Below are 12,387 nucleotides of genomic sequence, written 5' to 3'. Positions count from 1 at the left end.
CAGTGGGATTCAAACTTTGATCTTCCTACCTCAGCCTCGAAGAGTGCTGGGATTATAGGTGTGCACCAACAAGCCTGATTTAATAGCTAATTTTATAGGATGAGTTATTATGAGCTGACTAATACCCTAAGAGCTTCACTTTTATGATCTTACCTAATCCATTAACCTTTTTTTTTCCGGTACCGGGAATTGAACTCAGGACCTTGCCCTTGCAAGGCAGTTGCATTGCCATTGAGCTAAATCCCCAGCCCTCCTAACCTGTTAATCTTACTATATGTGCTGTCATCTTTATCTTAGAAATTCAAAAACTAAAGAGCTATTAGGTAACTTATCCGAGGTGGTACTTAATCAGGAAGTAACGGGAGTGGGTATTTGACTGCAGTTGTTTTTATTGCAGAGCCTTTACTCTTAATCACAACACTGGATAAATTGTTTTAGAAATTCAGAAGAATTTTGAATAATTAGACAATGCTTTGTGGAGAAGATGGCATTTGAACTGACCTTTATCAGGTGGTGGGATTTCTCTAAGTGGAAATGGAAGGAGAGTGGTGCTTGGCAGTGGGGGGAGGTTTGTATTCAAAAGCACTGAGATGTAAAATGTGTGCATATTGAGTTGTGAGAATTTAACTAGAGGCTTGGTACCATAAGAGGTCTGAGCACAACCTCCGGAGTCAGACTTGTACCATTTACTATTCACTGTGAGATTTTTGGCAAGTCAGTCACATAATCTTTCTGAGCATTGTTAAATGACTTACACATTTTAAGCACTCAAAAATAGTTTGTTTTTTTGGTACCGGGGATCGAACTCGGGTCCTTGCACTTTCAAGACAGGCGGTGTAACACTGAGCTAAATCCCCAGCCCTAATAGTTTTTATTTTAATGAAATTTTATTACAAAGTATATTAAATTCACAGAAATTATTAATAAATGTTATCCAAGCTTCATATCTATCTAGACTTAAAATCTGAATGGATTTATTCTAGAAATTGCTCTAGCTTTGATTTCTGTGCTGCTTATGTTCATGAATTCACCTTTTCTCAGAATGACCTTACTTTCTGGTGGGTGGTGGTTAACATATGGTCTTGCTGCTTTCTTGGCTTGGGCACTTGATAGTGATTATACAGTCCAGAAAAAAATGTGTTTCTATTAAATCAGTTGACTGATTTTTAGTTAAATAATCTAGGATAGACTTAGAAAGAAGGATTTAAGTATGTTTTTATTCATTTCTTTGTATTGTCTTCCCTCAGAATTCTGAGTAGCTTGAGTCTTAGGAAACTGATGGTGGGGCACAATCATGTCCACAATCTTCCGGCACTGGTGGAGCACATCCCCCTGGAGGTTCTGGATCTCCAGCATAATGTTCTCACCAGGCTGCCAGACACCCTCTTCTCCAAGGCCTTAAAGTGAGTACCAGAGGGGTTTTTGTTTTTTATTTTCAGAAGAGCAGAATCATTGGCTAAACAAACTGCATTGGCTTGTCATTGGAGTGACCTTTGGAACTGTATTTATTGAGTTGGCCTGATATTCTAACTATAGGTGGAGATTTAGTTGTAATTTTTGTGAAAGAAAATATGGCAGTGTTTCATGAGATAATAATCTCTAACTCAAAGTTGAAATAATCATCAAATACTTAAGAAGTTTGTGTCATAGACAATTTAAAATAGTTTGGGAAGATTCAGGCTTTCATTCCCCCAAAATAAATACAGTTGTGACATTGAAAGAGAAATTCCAACATTCTGATGTAACTTCCTTGGGCAATTTTCAGCTTTTGCATTGCGGAGAAAAGGATATACCATGAAAGTCAGTTTAATTCTAGCTTTGCCTGTCTTTGAGTTACATTCTTTATTTGCAGAGCTTTTTGCTACCTCCTTTGAAAAACTGCAGCTACAGATTCCAACAGGTATTTGGCATCGTATTGCAAATTAACAAATACATGATATATCTTCCTATTTTAAGACCTATAATCAGGTTTACCTAATGTATATGTCCCCTTTAAACTAGGTTTTAGTTTTTGTTTTTGTTTTTTGTGGTTATTTGGTGGTACTGGGGTAAGTCTCATAGTCTTGCACATGATAGGCAGTCACTTTACCACTGTGCCACCTACCTGTCCACCATCCAAATATACCAGTTCTTTTCATGATACTCTTCTACAGTACAAGGAAAGCAATATCATCTTTAATATAGAAATGAAGAAAGCAGTGATAAGTGTAGTAATTTAATATAAGGCTACAAGAGTTACACAAAAAGCATTTGATTTACAAATGTTTGTTCTCTGTTTAGCAGCTTGTATATCTCTTACTCTATAATACACTTGGTTGGCTATTCCTCAAAATAAAATTTTTCAAAATTAAAAAAAAATCTTTGAAGGAAATTATCTTTTCAGAAAATTCATATGGAGGCTTGATACAGCTGTTAATTAACAAGTATTTGTGAGCAATGTATTTCACTGCATTTAGTTCTAATGACAGTCTGAATAAAATTTGTTTACTGTCTTAGAATCTGTATTAAGGAAGTTATTAGTGGTAGGAAACTGTCTAATACTGTGTACAGAGCAGTTTTGGGACATAGCAGACACACATCCTCAGTAAGTTCAAAAACTAGGGATATGAATCACAACATAAAGAAGATTTAAGAATGTACAAGTTTAAATATATTAGCTGCCTTTTATGAAGATTGTTCATATATATCAAATACTATTTTTGGCAAATTTTTAAGTCATACCATGTCTTACCTGTTAGAATGCCAAAGGTTAGATTGAGTTATGATCCAGTGTTAAATTTGTAAACATGCTGACATTCTTGTATTCTTCTTATGGAAAAATAGCCTTTTTCAAGTTCAGTTTGGTAATATGTTACAAAAAAATCTTTATATGTCTTTATATATCCTTTTATCACATAAATTGAGGAATGCCCCCTAAAGAAATAATTGGATAAGGACCTAAAGATACTCATTACAGTGTCTACAGTAAATGCAAACAGCCTGTGTGTCCATTACTAGGGGATTGTTATGAGATTGGCTCAAAAAATAATGATGTTGTTAAAACCAGGTGAATTTTTTTTCTAAAGGATATTTTCATAGTTGAGATATATATAAACATGATACTCTACAACGTCCTTTCACTAGACACATAGATAGTAAAAGATGAAGGTAGGTTAGAATCCAGCTAACACACAAACTTGGGAAGATAACCACGCTCATATTCCTTCCTCTTGGCTTGCATGAGTTGAGTAAAGGAATTTGGGGTTGGATAGACTCAGTTAGAGAAAACTACATGCAGGTGATCACTCTTTTTTATTTTTATTTAATTTTTAGTTTAGGAGGTTGAAATGGTAGCATTCCATACTCAGAGAGCATGCCAGTTCTTAATAAGAAGGCAACAAACACAAAAGAAATGATGATCTCTGTTTGTTGTGTCAGTCTTAGATACTTGAATGCATCTGCAAATAGCCTGGAGTTCTTGCCTTCTGCTTGCACTGGAGAGGAGAGCCTGAGCGTGCTGCAGCTGCTTTACCTGACCAACAACCTCCTGACAGATCAATGTATCCCCATCCTGGTCGGGCATCCACACCTCCGGATCTTGCATCTTGCAAACAACCACCTGCAGACCTTTCCTGCAAGGTGAATGAATGCAAACTTTGATCCTTTTCAGTCATAACATTAATTCTGCATTTATCAGACTAACTTATAGTCACCCGGCTATGACACTTCTTTATGAGAACTGAGTGATGTCAGATTTCACTAGCTCTCTGGGAAAATCTCATTCTACTAATTTGTACTTAGTTGTTAGATATTAGTGACCAAAGAAATTGTGGTTAAAATCTTTAATTTTTAGTTCTAATTATTTAATAATGGTCTGAGAATGTTCAACCTAGAAAAGTACAAGCTTATGAAATAATTCTGAAGATTTTTTCTTGTCAGTGCTGTATTATAAAATAACAAATCTATTATATTTGTTTTATGTGTTTAATGATTTATATGTACTATATGCCAAAACTTTGTAACAGTTATAATCTGTCTTCAGTGAACCTGTAATCAAATTGGAGAAATAGAAAAGTATCTAGGCAATTGTCATGAGTTGTTACAAATGCAGTGTTAAAGATATGCACAAGTTACTGGTTGCATTGCACAGAGCCTGGGTTGGGTTAGACCTGGAGGAAGAGATGAATTGTAGCCAGGTTATGTTTGTATGAAGACATGGGACGTGGGTTAATGCTGTCACTTTTTAGATAGTGGCAGTGGAGACACTTTCAAAATAGTCATTTGTAATCACATTTTCAAAAACTATTAACATGGGACATGATATTTGATATAATTGGAATGAAATTATAAATATCACATGAAGTTATTGAATGTCTGAATTTTCATGACACACATACATAATTTGAATAGAAATTACTTTTGAGTCTCATTTTATTTTTAAAATTTTTATTTATTTAGCTTTTAGTGTTTTGAGACAGGGTCTTGCTGTGTAGTCCCAGGTGGTTTTGAACTCACTGTATAGTTCAGGCTGGCCTCAACCTCATCATGATGATCCTCCTGCCTCAGCCTTTTGAGTGTGAGGATTACAGGCATGTGTCACCACTGCCAGTTGATTCTCAGTTTATTTTACAAATTTTCTTAGAAATGTGATAAAATAAGAAAAATTAATTAATTTTAAACTATAATTTTATGAACATTTATAAAATGAGGTAGAATTTAAGGCAAGCAATATAAACTATATTGAAAGAATAGAAACAATAGAATTTAAAGTTAGTATAGAATCTTAATATAAGGATGTGATAGATTTCTTGAAATCTTATCAGATTAATTTAGTTGACCTCAAATATTTCATATAAAATATTTAAAGTGTTTTAAAGTGAAAACATGAGATAGTTTATGAAGCTATTGGATGATACCAGATTTACCTCTCAAAAACCAATGTATTTTACCCAGTTTGATGCCACTTTTTTGTTGTTGTCTTTTTGAGACAGTGTCTCACTCTGTTATCTAGGCTGGCCTTAAACTCACTGTGTAGGCCAGGCTGGTCTCAAACTCATGATCTTTCTGCCTCAGCCTCCCAAGGGATTACAGGCTTGCACCACAGTGCTTTGATGAGACTTATTGTTGGAAGGCTCAAATGTAGGCTGATACAAAAGTAAAAACACATCCAACAAAATAAAAATAAGAAAGTAATAATAAAGATGAGAAGTAATAGGAGATAACACAAAAAATAATCCAATTATAGATAATAAACCAAATGAAATTTAGGAGCAGCATGTTAAAGAAAAGGTATATTCCATACTGAACAATCTTCTGTAAGGTCATGTCCTGAGCAGTGTTAAAACTGAATAGGTACAATCCAAATCTAATTTCTTTTGGACAGTTTTCAGACTCTAGCACAGTTCTGGGTACTTGTCAGAAGCTAACTGAGACAGCTGCATTGCTGTTTATAAGTCAGAAAGATTCAGGCAGGGAGTAGTATAAGGGAAAAGCATAAAAATTGGACTTGGGAGTGTGTTTTATATAGTATTAAATTATAAAACAATGTTTCTATAATATTTAATAGCATCATATTTAAAGTTTTTAAAATGTAGTTTCATGCTTTAAAGTCATTTCCTACAAATCAGACATCAGGAAGATGTGTATACCCAGCCACTGTGAGGAAGGCAGGAGCAGTATGTCAGCCCTTGAAACATGTTCAGCAGCAGGTCAGCCTGAGATGTAACAGGAGCAGTCACCTCAGTGAGCCATCGCCTTGCTGTTGTCTGATTAGTTCCTTCTCATTGGTCCTTTGCAGTGGACCAGGTCAGCTTTCCGTACTCCGTGGATGCTGTAAAATAGCACTTTACTTGGAAGCTGCTCTTCTTTGGTGCAGTATGGTATTTTGGTGTTTGTTTTCCAGCAAACTAAACAAATTGGAGCAACTAGAGGAACTGAACCTAAGTGGCAACAAGCTTAAAACCATTCCCACAACCATAGCAAACTGCAAAAGGCTTCACACCCTTGTTGCACACTCCAACAACATCAGCATTTTCCCAGAAATACTGCAGTTACCTCAGATCCAGGTACTTTTATGTGCTGGAATGATGTCCTTATGGGGAAAATTTTAAGGGCATGAGTGAGATACTTCTATTATAAGGAAGAAGAAAGGTATGTGAATGAAATTATTTTCCTCTCGTAAGGAAGAGATATACTCCCTTCTAACACAGTTTGTGATCTTAGTATATTTAATTCATTCTGGGGAAGAAATTTAGTTCCCCTTTGAAGACATAGAGTATTGGGAATTTGAGCATTTGGGAGTAAAAAATTATTGTGTATTTTCTTTTGATTTTTTTCTTTTTTCTGTTTCTTCTCAGTTTGTAGACCTAAGTTGCAATGATTTGACAGAAATCCTAATTCCAGAGGCTCTGCCTGCTACCTTACAAGACCTTGACCTGACTGGAAATACAAATCTGGTTCTGGAACACAAGACTCTGGACATGTTTAGGTGGGAAAAAAAATCTGAAATTGAATTCACTTGAATTCTGAGGCCCACCAGCCATCTGGGGATCTTAGGACTATGGCAATCTCAATGAAAAGAATGAAGTAGGCAAGAAAGCCCCTAGGTTCCCTTCTTTGATTCAATTATGAATGGATGTTCTACCCAGTAATCAGTTTATTTATTTTGGTACTCCTATGTGGCCTCTATCCATACTGAATAATTTTGTGCAGTGGGCATAGATGTTTAGGTGGGACAGGCCACATACAATAGCTAAGGAACAATACAGCTAACTCATTGTACCAAACTTCATTGGATCATAGTACTTAAAATAAGTAGACAATTGGCTGAAACTTAGAGATCTTCATTGTGCATTAACTATAATAGTATTTGGTCCTTACTTTTTCCTCCTGCCCTTTTCCTTTTTTTCCCTTCCATCTGACCCAAGAGTTCATCATTTTATTTTTATTCAGTCTCTCTGGAAATGCATCTGAGTCTGTCACGAGCTTATTTTATAAACACGTTATTGTTGAGATAGTTCTTATACAGAAAAGGTTTAATCTTTTCTTCCTCTACCTCCCACAGCCATATCACAACCCTGAAAATTGATCAGAAACCTTTGCCAACCACAGATTCTACAGTTACATCAAGTTTCTGGAGCCATGGATTGGCTGAAATGGCAGGACAGAGAAATAAGTGAGTATGTGGGCTGAGAAAGACTTGAGAAAGAAAAAAGGCAGTCCCTGGTATCTGGGAATGGGTCTGATGCTCATAGCTAGGCCAAGTTATTGTGTTGTACATAAACAGCTCATAGAATATCGACATCAGGTAAGATCCTTCTGAGACCATGATAAAGTAAGAAAAAAAATGAATTTATATCAAACATCTCCTCCAGTGCATTTCACCTTGTGCTCATTTTCCTTTCCTACTGCTAAGATTTATTGCAGGGCTGGGGATGTAGCTCAGTGGTTCCAGCGCCTGCCTTGCAAGCACAAGGTCCTGAGTTCAATCCCCGGTACCAAAAAAAAAAAAAAAAAAAAAAAGATTTATTGCAATGTCCAACCATATAACAGCCCAGCCCTGTTTTCTGACAGTCCCTAGTCTGGTATAATTCTCCACTTCCTCAGACTATCCCCAAAATGGCTCAACCAAAGCCAAAACGCTATACAAGGTTCTTTCCAGCACCTTCTTCCCTATATACCCCAGGGTTCAGTGGGGTGCTTTCATCTTTGGTGCAAGGGGTAATAAACCCAGCTTCAACTACAGATGAGCCCTGGTGGTCTTTGGCTGAAGGGCATTGACAAAACTAATCCTTAATTGTTGCTATAAGGAAACATCTTTTCTTTCCAGCCTTTCAGAGCATTGCAAAGCTAATATGAATATGGCTGAATCCCCACTTTCCTTAGGACATCAACTCTTTCAGGAGCTGCTTAATTATCTTACATAAGGACTTTGTTTCATGTAGAGATGAAGATTTACCACTAATGTTCTTCATCTTCAGCTAATACTTTTTAAAAGAGTACTCCTTGAAGAGTAATTTTTTATCAGTAACTTTCTTTGATGATTGTACAGTACTTCTTATATTTCTTTTCTAGGCTATGTCTGTCTGCCCTAGCTATGGATAACTTTGCAGAGGGAGTAGGAGCTGTGTATGGCATGTTTGATGGAGACCGAAATGAGGAGCTTCCTCGCCTGCTGCAGTGCACAATGGCAGATGTGCTTTTGGAAGAAATACAGCAGTCAACAAATGACATAGTTTTCATGGTCAACACCTTCTTGGTATCTCACAGGTAAGCAGGTGGGTTGAATAATTCCTAATTGAGCTCTGCTTTTGGAAAATAAATTTCTCTAAAGCAGAAAGCCAAGGTCTAAATTACGGATTCAGGAGTGCTCCTGTTCCTTCTTCCACGATTGGTCTCCAGTATCAGCAGCGGGTGTGGGGACTTTGGCTCTTTAAAGAGCCTGTGGAGTCATCTGCCTTCTCTGTTGAGTCCAAAGGCTGCTGAGGATCTGGGAAGTTCAGAAATTATGTGCAAAAGGTTGTGGTGCATAAATGTGTTTGTACATGTTGGGGAGGAAGGTGGTAAGCTTTCATAAGATTCTCCAAAGAATCAGTGACCTGGGAAAGGTTAACAAGCTCTGGTCAGATTCAGACATTTAGAATACTTGTTATTAGGTTTTTCCCAACTCACTTTATTCAAGTCTGAGCCATTTAAGGGCAAAACCCCATAGCCAAACTATTGAAAATCTCTTGGTAGCTAATGGAACATCTTGTTTATCAGGTGGGTGGCATAAAGGATGTGCATAACTGAGAGGTTAACTTTTATAGTCAAGGCTGAAATGGAACTACCTGGAGCACGAGCTTGTTTTTATCTGTTGTTATAACACAAAGCATGGTGTTAGGAAGAAATCTATTTTCAGTAGAATTGAGCTAGAGACTTGGCAAAATAATGCTTTGGGAAAGGGACCTTAATTTATGAAGCAACTCCCAAGTGCCAGGCACTTGTTCCATGCATTTCTCATCTTCTCTCTTTAATTTTCAAATCAAGCCAAAACAGGTAGATATTTTGTTAGAGAAATGTCTGAGAGAAGTAACTTGCTGAGATTCTCCAGCCAATAAATAGCAGAGCTGGAATTTGTCACTAGATTCTCCTGTTAGTGTATGCTGTGTGTTAGTATGATATCCTAAGTGTGGGCACATAGATGCCATGTACATGGAGGAAACACAAGGAGAATTATGGTCTTTCCTTCAAGAAACTGACAACCTAGGGCTGGGGATTTAGCTCAGTGGTTCTGGCGCCTGCCTTGCAAGCGCAAGGTCCCAAGTTTGATCCCCGGTACAAAAAAAAAAAAGAAACTGACAACCTGACTGATTCTCAAAGTGTTTTTTCAGGGCCAGCATCCTCAGCATCCCCACAAACTTGTTAGAAATGAAGATAATTGGGCCAGCCTCTCAATCTCTGATTCAGAAACTCAGGGGGCAGGACCTAGCAATCTGTGTTCGAACAATTACCAGACCCTCCAGATGATTGCTGAAGTTTCAAAAGCCCTGAATTAGGAAATCTCTGATCAGATATAAAGCAGTAAAGATGCACATTTCAGCCCCCCTCCCTCCACCTTTAAATTTTTTTTCTCCATTATCTGAGAATGGAAGGCATACTCTTTACCACCATCACCCATATCAAAAAAGTCTGCCTTCAGGTAGATAAGGGTGAGGCTGTTTCATGATCCCAATGGCAGAAAAACAAGCAAAGGACCACAACTTTTTTCTAAAACTAGCTACTGTGTCTTCATATTCCCTTTTTTCTAAACAGGAAGTTAGGAATGGCTGGCCAGAAGCTGGGCTCCTCTGCTCTCCTGTGCTACATCCGCCCTGACACTGCTGATCCAACAAGTAGTTTTAGCTTGACTGTGGCTAATGTTGGCACATGCCAAGCAGTCCTCTGCCGAGGCGGGAAGCCAGTACCCCTCTCTAAGGTCTTCAGCCTGGAACAGGACCCAGAGGAGGCGCAAAGAGTGAAGGACCAAAAAGCCATCATAACAGAGGTATGTCAGACTGTCTGCCAGGCACTTTTTTTACCAAAATCTAGTGAAGGTTGCTTTATGTAGAGGCCATAACGTCCATTTTCTTTCTGTCATGCTTTGTAAATTGTATTCAGTCCAGACAAATGTTCAATTTGTGTGGTTTCACTAATAGTACTAGAAGAAAATCTGTTGAACAGTTAGTGGCAAAAAGAAAAAGCAAGGTCCAGGGATTTAGCTCAGTGGTGCCGCCGCCTGCCTCACAAGCTCAGGATCCTGAGTTCAATCCCCACTACCAAAAAAAAAAAAAAAAGAAAGAAAGAAAGAAAGAAAGAAAAAGCAAAATCAATTAGAAATGAAAAATCCTAATTCATCATCCTTTAAATGAATAGCTACCAAGTAAAATGAATGTGTGTTCCCTTCAGCTCCCAACTCATTTGCTTTGTTATTCCAAACAGAAAAACTCTCATTCTGAAGAGTGAAGTTTTAAAATACTTTTTCTTATTGATACTGTACTGTATGTGACTTAGTATGCTCCAGTGTTCTATTTCGGTAGTGAAGTATCATATATCTCTACTATTTTATAGCTTTTCTGCTTTTTATGAAATCAGCATAACTTCTTTTTCAGACTTAGTATGTGAACATTATTTACTGCAAAGCAGAATTCTGTTCAGATCTTTTGCCCATTTTAAATTAGATTGTTTATTGTTGAGTTTTAACGGATTTCTTTGTATGTTTTAGAAACAAGTCTTTTATCAGATAATGTGTTTTACAAATATTTTCTCCTGGTATGAGGCTTATCTTCCTATTTTCTTTTTTTTCTTTTGGTACCAGGGATTGAACTCAGGTCCTTGTGCTTGTGCAGCAGGCGACGAAACCACTGAGCTAAAACCCAGTCCCCTTCCTAGTCTCTTAACAGTGTCTTACAGAGCAGAAGTTTTTAGTTGTTGTGAAGACCAAGCTACTAGTTTTTTTTTTCCTCGCCTCATTGATTGTGTTTTGGTGTTCTATCTAAAAATGCATTGCCAAACCCAAGGTCATCATATTTTCCTCTTGTTATCTTCTAGAAGTTTTATATTTTTGAGTTTTACATTTTTATTTTTGGTTCACTTTGAATTAATTTTTGTGTAAAGTGTAAACAAGCTTCCCCTTGGCTCTAGATTTTTTTTTTTAATGTGTGTGTCCAGTTGTTCTGGAACCATTTGTTTAAAAGACTACCCTTTCTCCATTGTAGTCCCTTTTCTCCTTTGTCAGATTAGTTGATTTTATTTGTGTGGGTCTCTTTCTGGGCTCCCTGTTTTGTCAGAATTCTGCATAAGGACTATCCATCCTAGATGCCACCCAAGGAAGTACAAAACCAGCAAGTATCATTATATTCCAGAATTATGAGGCATTAATCTTAAGAAAGCCTTTGAGTCAAAACAAATAAGAGCAAAAAGACAACTTTTATTTGACGAGTCTGTTTTTGTAGAATTTAAATGATGTTGTTTACATTTTTCTTAAGGCATCCTAGACAAGTAGGAAAATTTTTTGTTATTTTAGCTACATTTTGTTTGCATTATTTACCAAACATTATGCCTTTATAATTTTATTTAATCTTATCAATAACCCCCGTGAAAGGAATTTCCATTTTTTTGGTCTTAAATTCTTTTATTGGTACATTTTAGGTATACAATACATTTACATTCATCATTGGGAACTTGTACCTTTACATGATGTATCTTATTTTTTCTTATTTTTTCCCCCTTCCCCTGCCCTCTCTTCAACCCCTCCACCCCTCCCTATTTGCAAAGGCTTTCTTTCCATTTATTTCTTATCTCATATTTAGGAATTTCAATTTTAAGATGAAGAAAATTAAGTTTAGTGTTTGTGACAAATTATAGTAAGTGAGAAGCCAGGGTTTTCACTAAGAGAGTGACTGCAATTATGAAATTAATTCATTGATGACTCTAGTGTTTTTAGGTTTTTTTAAAAAATCAGTAACAAAAGTCTTTGGCATATGGACATTCCCAACCTGCAACCAGGGTGATTTCATTTCCTCTAAGTTTAGAATTATAGGAGTTCTAATTTGAGTTACTATTCATTCTTACCATCCCTACAGAGTAAGTAAATAGACTTCATGCTCCCCTTTTTAAGGCAGAATAGCCTTAGTGATTATTTAATGACTTAGCCACTGATATTCTCTTATTGATTGGAAATCTTTTCAGTCTCAACTGTGCCTTTAGATGAGAAATTGCTTTTAGTGATTCATCTTAGTTTTGGCCTGAAAGTACTAGGGATGGAAAATTGATAATAGTTCTGGTTATTGCTTTTCTAACCCATGTTTCTCTATTTAAGGACATACTGAGGCCTGTCTGTGTTAGAACAAATGTCTTTTGAGATAGTGGTGCCTTTTAATTACTTTTTTT

The 12,387-nt window shown here is 36.7% G+C and overlaps 1 protein-coding gene across 5 annotated transcripts in view; it reads left to right on the top strand.

The window, feature by feature from the left end:
- The window catches only part of Phlpp2 (PH domain and leucine rich repeat protein phosphatase 2), a 77,109-nt gene that overhangs the window by 59,495 nt on the left and 5,227 nt on the right, over positions 1-12,387 (top strand). For all 5 annotated transcript variants that reach the window (XM_004842901.3, XM_021256735.2, XM_087210641.1 and 2 more), the window contains exons 12-18: positions 1,248-1,403; positions 3,418-3,618; positions 5,882-6,044; positions 6,336-6,466; positions 7,043-7,153; positions 8,053-8,247; positions 9,772-10,003. In XM_004842901.3, coding sequence (XP_004842958.2) covers positions 1,248-1,403; positions 3,418-3,618; positions 5,882-6,044; positions 6,336-6,466; positions 7,043-7,153; positions 8,053-8,247; positions 9,772-10,003 — 1,189 coding nt within the window. The remainder of the gene's footprint in view (positions 1-1,247; positions 1,404-3,417; positions 3,619-5,881; positions 6,045-6,335; positions 6,467-7,042; positions 7,154-8,052; positions 8,248-9,771; positions 10,004-12,387) is intronic.

The sequence above is a fragment of the Heterocephalus glaber genome, unplaced genomic scaffold (genome assembly GCF_053883595.1).
Source record: "Heterocephalus glaber isolate CG9 unplaced genomic scaffold, H.glaber_assembly_v1.0 deba00000071, whole genome shotgun sequence".
Lineage (NCBI taxonomy): Eukaryota > Metazoa > Chordata > Mammalia > Rodentia > Bathyergidae > Heterocephalus > Heterocephalus glaber.
This window is presented reverse-complemented; position numbering and strand designations above follow the sequence as displayed.